This window comes from Anolis sagrei, chromosome 5 (assembly GCF_037176765.1).
Source record: "Anolis sagrei isolate rAnoSag1 chromosome 5, rAnoSag1.mat, whole genome shotgun sequence".
Taxonomy (NCBI): domain Eukaryota; kingdom Metazoa; phylum Chordata; class Lepidosauria; order Squamata; family Dactyloidae; genus Anolis; species Anolis sagrei.
The window spans coordinates 143,793,592-143,808,017 of NC_090025.1; the positions used below are offsets into that span (position 1 = coordinate 143,793,592).

The window sequence follows — 14,426 nt, forward strand, 5'->3', positions numbered from 1 at the left end:
CTCTGAATGTCCCAACCATATTTCAATTATGTAGCAAATAGAAGTCAGCAATATGAACTTCCCCCAAACTCCACCAGTGTTCACATTTGGGCATATTGAGTTTTTGTGCCAAGTTTGTTCCAGAACTATCATTGTTTGAATCCACAGTGCTCTCTGGATGTAGGAAAACTACAACTCCAAAACTCAAGGTCAATGCCCACCAAACCTTTCCAGTATTTTCTGTTAGTCATGGGAGTTCTGTGTGTCAAGTTTGGTTCAATTCCATCATTGGTGGAGTTCAGAATGCCCTTTAATTGTAGGTGAACTATAAATCCCAGCAACTACAACTCCCAAATGACAAAATTAACCCTCCCAGCCCACCAGCATTCAAATTTGGGCATATTGGGCATTTCTGTCAAATTTCATCCAGTGAATGAAAATACATCCTGCATATCAGATATTTATATTACAATTCATAACAGTAGCAAAATTACAGTTATGAAGTAGCAACAAAAATAATATTATGATTTGGGGTCACAACAACATGAGGAACTGTATTAGGAAGGTTGAGAGGCACTGATCTACATGGTCACTAAAGGTTATAGAAGTTGTCAACTCTTACATATGGTGCTGCAATCAAAGGCTGCCTTTTCTCATAGCCTTGGACCACTACTCGGTAGATCTGCTAATACTATTGATCTTACTAGATACAACCAAACATGGAACCTACTGTTTTTATGGTGTTTTGTGCTTAGAAAGCCAATAATCCAAACAGTCAAAGTAGTTTTGAGCAAAGTGCCTATAAAAGTTAGAAACATACCTGTCCTTCCATATGCTGTCATTTCATTTGACAAGTCACCACTGACTGTGCTGACATCAACCTGATAAAGGCATCCTGAAATGAGCTTGTCAAAATATATCTCTGTGACTTGTGGCTGAACAGTTTTTCTTTCCTTAATGGACCCAAGATGAAACAAGGTGACATTGTAGAAATCAAGGTTACCCAGAGGTCTCTTCCATGACACTTTCAACGTATCCAAGCTGCCATCATTAGTTACCTTCAAATCCAAGACTTTGGCTGGGGCTATTGAAAGAGAGAGCCAGAAATATCTCAGTTAAACAGTTATATATCAGAATCATATTTAATATTCTTTAAACTGTGGCCATTTTTTTTCTATCAGCACTTAAAACCATAATAAATGTTGGGCAGAATATAAAAGTATTTGAAAGCGCTCCCATTTTGAACAGTTAGAGACAATCCTAAAATTCCTGTAGAAAATGTTCATTTTGTAATCCCTGACTGGCTAAGATGGCTAATGTAGCCTGTATAGAAAGTACTGCTTTATATGGGTTCCATTTATCCTTTAGCAAATAATGAAACCTGATGGCCAAGGAATACCAGGACATCTGCTGTGTTTTCTTTTCACTGGCTAGGATCATTTGGGGGGGGGGGGGGGAGATGGAAAACTGCTACTGAAGCAAAGCTGAAAAGCAAAAAGGTTGTTATGACCTGGAAAAGTGCCAAGGACAAGTTGCATAAAACCTACTGGCCTGTATTAACTTACTCCATTGCATTACTAGACTGAAGCAATAAAACAAATTTTCTTTGTAACAGTAAGGACTAGTTACATCATATTGCTATACCAGGATGCAGTTATTCATAAATTTTATTCATAAAAAACAACAAATAATTTTAGAAATTGCCTCCCCACTGTGAGAAAGTTTATCAAAAACTACTCAGAGTTTGGGACTGATTGTGTGCAAAATTTCAATGTGGTTTTTAAAAACAGAAAACAGCATTTTCTATATAGAAATGTTCTGTTTCCTGTACAGAGAAGGAGACTTATGCTGAACACAATGAACCTGTGGGTGTTGTGTAGAAATATTATTTTCCATACAGAAAGTGCTGTTCCCTGCGTACATTGTTGGTTTCAGCATGAAAATACCATGTGCAGTAAATCCTAATCCTAATATTCTCATCAGTCTAGGACTTGGCTCACCAGAGTTTCCCACAAGTGAAGAAAAACAGGTTTTCCACCATGTTTTGAATATTTTTGCCATCTCTATTACTATGTCAGAAGCTTTTTCCCTGCCCATCCTCAGAGGAGCCAGAAAAGCGACGCGAGTCCCCCACACTTTTGGAGAGACACCTTTAGTTAAAGTAATTGTGGCAAGAGAACCAGGAAGGCAGAGGAAGGTGCCATGGAAACATGTGACAACATCTATGAAGAGGCATTGACCAACGGGTCAACTTTGGACGGCGAAGAGGATGGTCAGGTGAATGATCCGGCCCTCAATGGCCCCAAGGTCCAGTTGGAGAAGTTTGTGGGAGCCCATGGCAAGTACAATGAAGAGAAGGAGTGGAAGTGCCTAGGTGTTACCAAGAATCTATTGGCAGCCAGCACTGGGGGATGCTGATCTATGGGGATGCTGATTTATGGGTTTTTTTTTATGTTCTACCTGTTGTTACCTTGAACACTTCTTTCTGTTGATCATATGCTTTGTGCAATCATATATTACTGGTTTAACTGTTATAATTTAAATTTATTTTTATCATTTTAATCTGAAATTTTGTATTTTAATAAGTTTGTTAATTATTCTTCTTCATTTTTGGATATTGTGTGATGTAATTATGGCATTGAATGTTTGCCTTTTTATATGTATGTAAACCATCCTGAGTCCTTCTAGAGAGAGAAGGCAGTTTAGAAATGATGATGATGCTGATGATGCTGATGATGCTGATGATTATTATTATGCACTACTGGATCTCTTCCACAAAGTAAATTCTGTAAATATTATCTCCGGGAGCTCTCGGTGGCACAGTGAGTTAAACCCCTGTGCCGGCAGGACTGAAGACCGACAGGTCGCAGGTTTGAATCCGGGGAGAGGCGGATGAGCTCCCCTCTATCAACTCCAGCTCCACATGCGGGGACATGAGAGAAGCCTCCCACAAGGATGATAAAAACATCAAATTATCCGGGCGTCCCCTGGGCAACGTCCTTGCAGATGGCCAATTCTCTCACACAAGAAGCGACTTGCAGTTTCTCAAGTCACTCCTGACACGACAAAAAAATCTCCAAGTTATATAAACTTGCATGTAATATCAGAATAATACCTATGGTTTAAGCTTTGGCTAGATGTGGCTGTGATGTGGCGAAATCTAAAAGTTGAAGTTGAAATGTCAATTCTTCCTCTCATAGGAGGATCATTCACAAATTAACACAACCACAATGACATTAGGTAAGCCAATTTAACTGCTCAATATCATCATGGCCTTTGTGTTATTGGCAATATTTTTGTGACTGCAGTATTAACAATAACATTTAATTTCACTCTGACCTCACATTCCTTACCTGGATAATACTTTATGATTGAGATGAAATCTGCTGTAGCTCATGAAAACCCATTAAATGCCACAAGACTTTTGCTTCTTACAACTTTTTTTATATTTAAGGAAAGATTAGTAAATCTTACCAGTCCTAATCACTCTAAAATTGTAGTTTTCCAGTCCTTCAGCCTTGGCAATGATAGTGAGATTATAGAGACAACCCGGTGTGAGTCCTGAAAAACTGTATGATAAAAAGTGCTTTGCTAGATCTGTTTCCTGAACTGAAACACCTTTATCCAGTAAAACCAGTCTGTATTGATCTACATTCCCAGGACCAGGTGACCAAGAAACATTGATTGAGTCCATCTTGGCTAAGATCTCAATATTGTCCACTGGAGAAGGCGCTGTTAAAGAAAACAGGGGAGAAGAAGGCTTATGTATGACCACTGCAACGTTGTTAAAAGGAAATAAAAAATTACAACAACAAGAAAGCAAAACCCATACCTGGTTCTCTCAAAACTGCATAAAATGATTTTTGCACACATATTACCTCTTTCTAATCCTATCAGACAACACACACTGTATGGTTGGTTCCCAAGATCCTTCTTTCCCCACCTTTGTTAGAGGGCTTCAGCTCTCCTTCATGCATTTTTATACTTGGGAAATTAAAATTACACACACAATATGCAGATCGTTCTGGACAATCCGGCAGGATCTACTCAGGTCGCTTTCATTTTGTGTCATTATTGTCTTTGCTATCAATATACATTTGGGCAAGTTTGTGATTGCAGATAAAGACCAAGCAACAGGATTCCTCTAACTTTTTAAAAATGCTATTTGCATTCTATCTTTCTCCCATAAATGGGACCAAAAGCCATTCACTCATATCATTAACGCACAAAACGTGAAGGTTTTTTTAAAAAAATGTACAGCACAATTAAAAAAAGAAAAAGAAAAACAAAGAACCCGTTCGGTTAAAAGCCCCCATTTTAGCAAGTGAGGCTGTCTGAGTAGAGATGTTGCAAAAATAAAGTGGTAGTCAACCTAGGGTTCATGTACACTATAAAATTAATGCAATTTGACATCATTTTAACTGTCATGGCTCAAAGCTGTGGAATCATGGGAATTACAGCCTCACCAAACTACAACTCCAAAGTTTCCAGAGCATTGAGCCATGGCAGTTAAAATGATGCCAATCTGCATTAATTTTACAGTGTTGATCAAGCTTTGCCCCCCCCCCCCCCCCAGGTGTTTTGGACTTCAACTCCCACAATTCCTAACAGCCTACTGGCTACTGAAGTTGAAAACACGTGGCGGGCCAAAGTTTGCTCATGGCTGGTGTAGATGCATGCCTAGACTCTTCTCAGTTGAGAGTTCCAGAGTATGGGACAGACTACTGAGGCTGGATCTACACTGCCATATAATTTCGTTTCAGAATGCAGATTAACTGCATTCAGAATAGATTATGTGGCAGTGTAGACTCATATACTCCAATTTAATGTCGTTTATCTGCATTCTGAAATTGGATTATGTGATAGTGTAGATCCAGCCTGAGAAAGCCCTCTCTAGCTGATTCCTTATCCCTTCCATGATGTACTTCTTGGATGACGCACACTGGTAAATTCTGCTATGTAGCCCTCTTATAAAACCAACTCTTATGCAAAATCTTGGATCATTGGTTTATCAGACGAATTACATTTCTTTTATAATTAGACAATTCTAGTTTTGTTTTATCATTCCTTTTTTTAAGGGAGACTTAGGAACACAAGTGAAATCTTATACTTTGTAGAAATAGTAAAACCAAGAAAACTTACCAGTAGAAACACTGATATTAACTGCAGGGCTTTTTTTATTTCCAGCAACTGCCCTGATAAACACGGTATATTTGCTGCCAGGGATGAGGTTAGCAAATATCTGTTCATGTCTTGAGCTGACTCCAGGAGCATGGATCTCCTCTTCCATCTTATCATTTTCAAGCAACTGTAACTCATATCGGTCTACTTTCCCCAAGGACGGGCTCCACCAGACTTTCAAGGTTGTGGGTGTAATTTGTTCCCTCCTAATTTCAATTCTTGCAGGTGGCAAGGGATCTGTGTTCCATAGGGTTGGGTGGAGGAAGGAGAGAAATGAAAAAAATCATTTGTCTCAATAGATAATATTCTTCTAAAAGACAATAAAGAGCTTAAGCTTTCTCAACAGCAGCCACTGGGAAGATGTCTACTGTATATCCTGTAAAGGTGATGCCAACCATATATTATGTAAAGAACATAAGTGAGCTGGATTACTACGGGACATTTGCCCTGAACATTTTAGATAGAGAAGGCTGTAAACCAGTCAATTGAGAATACTTCTCCTCTTTGGGGTGTTGGGTTGTCAATTGAATGGTGAATCAATTTCAGGATGTAATTTGAATTTTAATAGATCAATACAAAACTATTTGGATGATAAGGGTTCAGCACCTTGCATGATTCTTTTCAAATTCTGGCATATTCTGAAAATGAAGCCACTACACATTGGAAAGTAGAATTAACCCTCTTCTCATTGATACATGCAACTGTTTTCTGCTTAAGACTATCTCAGTCACCCTTTAAAAAATGATTGCCAACCTTTTTTTGACCAGGGACCACTTGACCAGGGACAACTTTGATCAGGGACCACTTGACCAGGGACCACTTTGACCGGGGACCACTTTGACCGGGGACCACTTGACCAGGGACCACTTTGACCAGGGACCACTCTCCAACTTTAGTACCAAAAGGTTACAAATCAGTTTTTGGTCAACTGTAGAATTGATTTGGTTATTTGGGGTACTGATTCAGAAAATTGCATTGGAAAAACCACATCAGCTTTAGTTTCTGATACAGAGCATATGCCATCCTGTAGTCACCATCTGCTCACCCACAGAAAACCATATTTAATCATTTAGAACTCATATGGTCTATCCAAGGGGTTGGGGCTGGTTAGCAACAGGGAAGGAGTGGCAGGCAGCACAAAAGGAGTGGAAATAAATAAAATAAAGTAAAAATAAATAAAGAGGAAGGAGGCTCGCGGACCACATTTGCATCTCGTGGCCCGCTGGTGGTCCATGGCCCACACATTAAGAACCACTACTCTAAAATAAGCAAATGGACCAAGGATGGGAAATATGTGTCTGTCTAGATGTTATTGGACTACACATTTTCACCACTGGCTCTTAGCACTCTACATTGGCTATGTTCACTAAACCTGATGGGAGCTGCAGTTCAACAATGTTGGGGGGAGGGGGGAGGAGGAGATGGCAAAGAGTCCTATAACAAATGAAGAAAGAACTAGAGAGGGAGGCACTGCTTCTAGAGAAAATTAAAAAGTTGCGTGCCTAGAAGGTGAAGTTCAGAAATTCAGACTTTATCTAATCTATCTAGCCCAGAATACAAAACACCCAGTCCTCTGTACATCCGTTAGAACAAAGGAACAATGCGTTTGGGAAGTGCCTGGCCTGAAAAGCCCAGGCTGGAAACAAACACTTAAAAAACCATTTACATTGTTACCAAGTTCTTACTGGCGACTGTCCAACTACTGACATATCGTAAAAATACAATATTTCTATGAAGATATTTTCATAAGTATTTTTATTGTATACACTGGGTGGGTAATGTTATGGTCAGAAATGTGTACCTTCTGCAAAGATTTCAAATAAAAAGGCAAACTTTCATTATCAATTATTGTTTAATCTTGATGCTGCCTCCTGGCAACATATTTGAAGTAGATTCTGTATAAGAAGTTTTTCTTTCATCTTCAAATTTCCAAATAATTAACTGACTGTAGCCAAAAGCTATTGCTTTTTTTAGGGTTGGGATGTCTGTTACCATGTCTTTCTATAGTTAGCTACACTGCTAGAGTTACATATATTCAAAGAAAAAACTTTTATCACAATTACTGTATTTACTTGAGTTTACCCTAGTTTTTCAGCCCTTTTTCTAGGCTGAAAAAGCCCCCCTTGGCTTATACTCGGGTGAGGGTCCTGGCGGTAAGGCGTGGGGCTGAAAGAAGGGCTTCTTTGAGCCCCACACCTTCCTGCCAGGACCCTCACCTCTCTGCAAAGCAACCCAGCTCTCCTTCTTCTCCTACTCTCTCAGTACAGCACACACCTTCCTCTCCTCCTCTCTTGGTGCCAGTCTTTCCCACTTTTCTTTATTCATTTACACACAACATTTCCCCCAAAATGTATGTTAAAATAAACTATGGTGATTATTGGAAGGATACGTAATCACATTTACATTGAAGGTTCGAATAATGATTGATGGATAGTCTTATCTTAAATTACAGTTTTATGTAAATATTCAAAAACATTCAGCCTACTAATACCTCAATTAATGTAATTTTATTGGAATCTATTTTTATTTTGAAATTTACCAGTAGCTATTGCATTTCCTACCCTCGGCTTATACTCGAGTCAATACGCTTTCCCAGTTTTTTGTAGTAAAATTAGGTGTCTCGGCTTATATTCGGGTCGGCTTATACTCGAGTATATACGGTAACTCAGACAAAGTGACATTGAATTCAATGAGCCACAGAATATATCCTATGTAGATTTACTTTTTTAAAAAGTCCTATTCTCTCTGTTCAGATTTACTTCAATGTGACTATTTGAAACTGAAGCTTCATTCCCAGGAAACATTCTGAAGCTTTATAAACTATGTCTCCCAACTACACTGTCTCATAATGCAGTTTCAAATTACATTATATGGTTAGCGTAAAGTCATATAATGAAGTTCAATTCAGTTAAACTGCATTATATAATATAATGCAGTTTCAAACTATCTGACATGGAGGACTGGTAAATCCTATGACATAAGTGCCAGAAATTTGTATCAGGTCATTTTGAGTCCCTAAATGAAGAGAAAGGTGGGATAAAAATAAAGTAAATAAATAAATATTGTATTTGTGCCCATTGGTTAGAAACTCTTTAAGAGCCATCAGTGGATAGTTTGTGATCTGGCATTGGTCCATGAAACACAGATTTGAATAGTGTTGATGTACAGGACTCAGTCTGTATTGGATACACAACGTTCCTACAATAAATAAGAGGGTTTTTTTATTTATTTCAAACATTTGTACCCCACCCTTCTCAGCCCCACAGGGTTTGAGACATAAGTAATAACTAACAAAAGAAACACAATTAAACTTTCAATAAGTTAAAACCCCATCTAGTATCCATTCATTTTGGCTGTAGTCATGTCTAAATATAGTCTAAGAGGAAGAAAACCCTGTACATGTATACATAAATGTATCACACATGTATAATCTTTCAGTTCATGGAAGATCAAATGATCCCTTGAACTATATGCAAATTTAATTTTCCCATTATTATTCTCATTATTTTAAAAATCATGTTTTGAGGCCCCCCCCCCCCCGATTCTCAAAGGAACTAATGACCAAAAAAAAAGAATAAGAACCACTCATATAAATTCATGGCTCTAACTTCAGTTTGTTCTATATGTGTTGACAAAAGGGGAAAGACTTACTGACAAGAAATACGGATGTCTTTTGTGGGTTTAGAAATAACCTGGTTTCCTTCAAATGTCTTGGACCTCAGCATCATTCTCAAATAGCCCAGCCATTAGGGGTGATGCTATAGTCCAGTGGTTCTCAATCTGTGGGTTCCCAGATGTTTTGACCTTCAACTCCCAGAAATCTCAACAGCTAAACTGGCAGGGATTTCTGGGAGTTGTACACCAAAACACCTGGGGACCCACAGGCTGAGAACCACTGCTATAGTCAAACACATTTGGATGGAACAGATTGGAGAAGGTTGGAAGAAATATCCTTATGAGGAGCATATTCTGTTAAAGACGTATGGATGTTTTACACCATCTGTAATTTCTTTTAGTCAAATGAATTAATAGTTGCAAACACTTGGCATCCACATATAACAGTTTTGGGACTGGGTTTCACTTGGAATTTTTTAAAATATTAAAATCTAACAACTTTTAAAGATTTGCATATTTCAATTTAAAGCCATGTGTTTATACAAGTCCTTCCGACAGATTATATGGAGAGTATTAATGTACCTGGCTGCAAGAAAGGAACTGTCTAACTGTACAGTATAGTTCCCGAGATGCATGAAGTGATGTTGCAAATGACACAAACTAACAAAACTCAGTGTTTTCATTGAACTAGTATTCCATTGAAATTCTGCCAAACCTGTGATCCATGAACCACCTGTGGTCCATAAGAACTAAAATATGGTCCATGGCTTCACCATTACTACATCATTGCAATGAGAGCAACTGGTCTCGCAAAACCATCTTATCGTGCCGAGCATTACAAAATCCACATATAAAAACACAGCCCAACCAAAAACTTTTTCTTGGTATCTTCATTTTAGACCTGTTCCTGGGGTTATTTTAGGGGCTGATTCAGAAAAGTGCATTGGATAGACCATATCAGCTTTAGATTATTAAATATGGCGACTACGGGATGGCATATGTTCTGTATCAGAAACTAGAGCTGATGTGGTCTAGCCAATGAAAGTTTCTGAATCAGCACCCCAAATAACCAAACCAAATCTAAAGTTGACCAAAAACTGATTCGTAACCCTTTTGATACTAATATTGGAGAGTGGTCCCTGGTATAAGAAGTTCCTGGTCAAAGTGGTCCCTGGTCAAGTGGTCTCTGATCAAAGTGATCCCTTGTCAAAGTGGCTCCTGGTCAAAAAAGGTTGGGAACCACTGCTACAAACCAACTGAACTATAACAGAGATGGCATCTGACATTAAAGGTAGGATTGTGTCTGTTACCATCATCATTTGTCTGCTCCTATATGATTTTTCAACATCTTTTATCTAATGAAGAAGCCAATGGATCTTTGAAAGCTTGCATGATGTATTTTGTGTATTTCAGTTGACCAATTAAAATATAATTCTTTTGCACATTTTGAGTTGTGTTGCATTCAACAAACTATTTCTGAAATAAAATTCCATTTATGGTAAGCAATACTAGTCCAAATCCCTAAACGGTTTGGGTCCAGGCTATTTGTCCAACTATAATCAGCCAATTTCCATTTATTTTAATTGTTTTGATCATTTGAGATGTTTAGTGAGTATGTGATTAGTGTAACCTGTTTCTATGTGATTATTGGTATCTTATTTTTAATTTTGACATCATTTTTTATACTAGAAGTTTATTGTCATTATTATTATATTGCATTATTGTAATTGGGGTTGTTTTTTTTTCATTTGTCTGGGCATTGAATGTTTGCATTTTGTGTTGTAAATCACCTTTTTGTGTTGTAAACCATCCCAAGTCCCCTCAGGGTGAGAGGGCAGTCTATACACAGAGACGACTCTAGATAATTTTCAACTGTAAGCAAACAGTATTTTGGCACCCCCCCCCCCCCCAACCAATCACTGATATATATTTTCTGTTCATCGTGGGAGTTCTGTGTGCCATATTTGGTTCAATTCCACCATTGGTGGAGTTTAGAATGCTCTTTGATTGTAGGTGAACTATACATCCCAGTAACAGCAACTCGTATACGTCAAGGTCTATTTTTCCCCAAGAGTGCCCCTGGGCAAAATCAACTATACTGCAAATGCTTACTTTGTGTAATGGGTTGAGCCACCCCTGTCTATACATAAATAACAACAACAACAATAATAATAATTATCCAGCTGCTGCTGTCTGTTAGATTAGACCCATTGGTTCAATTATTGAATGGTAAGTCAACATTTTTCTAAATCCTTTCCCCCAATAGGTCTGCTCTGAGACTAGGAATTGAATTCAGGCCATTGTTGTGTTATTATTATTATTATTTTTTAAAAAAACAAACCCCAAGATATTGCAAATAAAAATAACAACATATCACTATCTAAAATCTTCATTTGAAACAATTAGACTCTGAGTCCCTCTATGGAGGTGAGAAGATCGGGATATAAACGTTTTAAATAAATACATTTTAAATAAATATTACAAACCAGTGTGATTGTGATTTCCATTGAATATATGTTTGTGTTGTCTCTGTTTTATGTATAGATAAGAAAATCTCTTTTGACATAATAGTCCAGAACCAGAAGGATTATCCAGTGATCAAATTTTGCTGAAAACTAAAGTTCCTATATTTAAAAAATGTATGTATTTTCAGCACAGACAAGAGTTGATACAAGTCATCTATAATAGAGTATGACACAAATATTTTAATCTTACAAAATAATTGCTTTGAGTACTCTAAATACGCACAAAAAAAGGATTACTAACTGTACAATCCTATGAATATTTATTCAGAAGTAAGTCCCACCGTGTTTGGTGGGATTTACTCTGAAGACCAGGATTTAAATTCAGTCTTGGCCATAGAAAACCAGTGCGAGATCTTAGTGAAGTCTCATTGTCTCAGCCTCAGAGGAAGGGAAAAGCAACCCCCCTGTGAATAAATCTTGCCAAAGAAATCCCGTGAGAAAATTGACTTAGGGTAATTCAAGCCCTTATCAATCTGAATTTCTTTTCATTCTATATTATCAAAAATTCAGAGTGAGCATCATAGGGACAATATGACAACATGCCCTTCCTGTACACTTAAACTTGTCTCTAGGTGGTCATCATACCTGTCCCTGTCCACTGTACCTGTTTGCAAGGTGATGTTGCTGGTTTCTCCATCAGACAGAGAGACAATCCTGAGATGGTACAAAGTCCCAGCTTCCAAACCTTTGTAGTCACACTCATAAGAACTATTGGCTCTTTGGGTGGGCTGGCAAATCCGGTATAAGGCATTTTTGGAGCTGCAGGTTACACTGAAGTTACAGTGACTTCCAAGACTGTTCCATCTGAGATTGACAGACCGGCTGGAGACTTTCCACTCTGTCTGGTTGATGGAGCATCTCACAGGAACTGCTAGACCACTCTGGGGAAGGACCAGAAACAGAAGATGAAGTTTGAGGATTTCAATCTTCACATAAACTAAGATCACATTATGACATACTTTAAACCAGGCATCTGCCAGTAAGCTGTTAAGAATTATGGGAGTTGAAGTCCAAACACCAGGAGGACTGAAGTTTGCCCATGTCTACTTTCAACATTTGTATTTAGATCATAAAACACAATAACATGGAATAGTTCCCTGAGGCTGGGTGGAAATCACCTGCTTATAGCCATGTCATATTAAAATATATACCTGTATTCTAAAACCCACCTGTATTGTACTCTGCATTAAATAAACTGCAACAATTGTAGATACAATCCTAACCACAGAACAGCTTCCACTTAGTAGTAATGGTGAGGAGATATGAACCATGATTTTAATATTCTCGAAGACCAAGAGATGAAGGGATAGTCATGTGTATAAAGTGACCTTCACTGCATTTACATTGTAGCACTAATTCAGCTCGACTTCACTTAATTGCCATGGCTTGGTGCTATGAAATTCTTTGATCTGTAACTTGGTGAGATACCAGTACTCTTTGGTAGAGAAGGCTAAAGACCTGGTCGAACGATAACTCCCAGGATTGTATGCTGGTCTAGAAATTGCAGTTTTCCTTCTTTTTCTTTTTCCACAATGAACTGGATGTTTGGGTGGATGCTGTTGAGGTGGTCCAGGAACTTATTTAGTTCTTCTTTTCCATGGCTCCAAATTGTGAAGGTGTCATCCACATATCTGAACCATGTAGTGAGCTTTGTTGTTGCTGTTTCCAGGGCTTGTTTTTCAAAGTGTTCCATGTAGAAATTAGCTATGACCAGGCTGAGAGGACTCCCAGGATCTCACAGTATTGAACCACGATAGTGAAAGTGATGCTCAGCTGCATTAATCATGCATCCTGATTATTCACCTTCCATCCTTGGACTAGACTCTGAGTGTATCTTCGATGCAGAAATACTCTAGTCTGACACAACTTTGTGATGGCTCAGTGCTGTGGAGTCATGGGAGCTGTGGTTCTTCAAGGTCTTGCCAAGCCTCCTCTGACCTTTGCCAAGAGTGCTGGTGCCTCTCTCAACTCCAACTCCCAGGATTCCAAGGATGGAAAACTATTCCTCCCCACTAGGGTGCATTTACACTGTAGATGAATTGTGTTCTGGCTTGTTCCCCACTTTGAGCTATTAGGAAATGCAGATAGCAAATGAATATTGTTGTTATCATTGTTCCACAAAGAATGCTGGTGCCTCACTAAGCTAGAACTCTGAGGATTTCATAGCATTGAACCATGGCAGTGAGTGTAGTGTCAAGCTGCATTCATTCCACAGCAGCGTTTTTCAACCTGGAAATTGGGACCCCTGGGAGATCACAAGGAGGGTGCCAGATCACATATTTCTGATGGTCTTAGGAACCAAGTTTGGTCTGGATTAATAATTGTTTGAGTCTATAGTGCTCTCTGGATGTAGGTGATCTACAACTCCAAAACTCAAGGTCAATGCCCACCAAATCCTTCCAGTAGTTTCTGTTGGTTGTGGGAGCTCTGTATGCCAAGTTTGGTTCAATGCCATCATTGGTGAAGTTCACAATGCTCTTTGATTTTATGTGAACTATAAATCCTAGCAACTAAAAGTCCCAAAGGTCAAGGTCTACTTTCCCCAAACTCTACCAGTGTTCACATTTGTGTATATTGAGTATTTGTGCCAAGTTCGGTCCAGATCCATCATTGTTTGAATCCACAGTGCTCTATGGATACAGGTGAACTACAAATCCAAAACTCAAGGTCAATGCGCACCAAACCCTTCCAGTATTTTCTGTCAGTCATGGGAGCTCAGTGTGCCAAGTTTGGTTCAATTCTATCGTTGATGGAGTTCAGGATGCTCTTTGATTGTAGGTGAACTATAAATCCCAGCAACTACAACTCTCAAATGTCAAGGTCTATTTTCCCCAAACTCCCCCAGTGTTCACATTTGGACATATTGAGTATTTGTGCCAAGTTTGGTCCAGATCCATCATTGTTTGAATCCACAGTGCTCTATGGATGCAGGTGAACTACAATCCAGAACTCAAGGTCAATGCGCACCAAACCCTTCCAGTATGTTCTGTTGGTTGTGAGAGTTCTGCGTGCCAAGTTTGGTTCAATTCCATCTTTGGCGGAGTTCAGGATGCTCTTTGATTGTAGTTAAACTATAAATCCCAGCAACTACAACTCCCAAATGTCAAGGTCGATTTTCCCCAAACT

At 38.7% G+C, this 14,426-nt stretch overlaps 1 protein-coding gene across 2 annotated transcripts in view; it reads right to left on the reverse strand.

Moving 5' to 3' along the window:
• PTPRB (protein tyrosine phosphatase receptor type B) overlaps positions 1 to 14,426 on the reverse strand; it is a 96,084-nt gene that overhangs the window by 62,582 nt on the left and 19,076 nt on the right. For both annotated transcript variants that reach the window (XM_060777462.2, XM_060777463.2), the window contains 4 exons: positions 11,905 to 12,181; positions 5,122 to 5,397; positions 3,454 to 3,711; positions 800 to 1,063 (listed from right to left, as the gene is read on the reverse strand). In XM_060777462.2, coding sequence (XP_060633445.2) covers positions 800 to 1,063; positions 3,454 to 3,711; positions 5,122 to 5,397; positions 11,905 to 12,181 — 1,075 coding nt within the window. The remainder of the gene's footprint in view (positions 1 to 799; positions 1,064 to 3,453; positions 3,712 to 5,121; positions 5,398 to 11,904; positions 12,182 to 14,426) is intronic.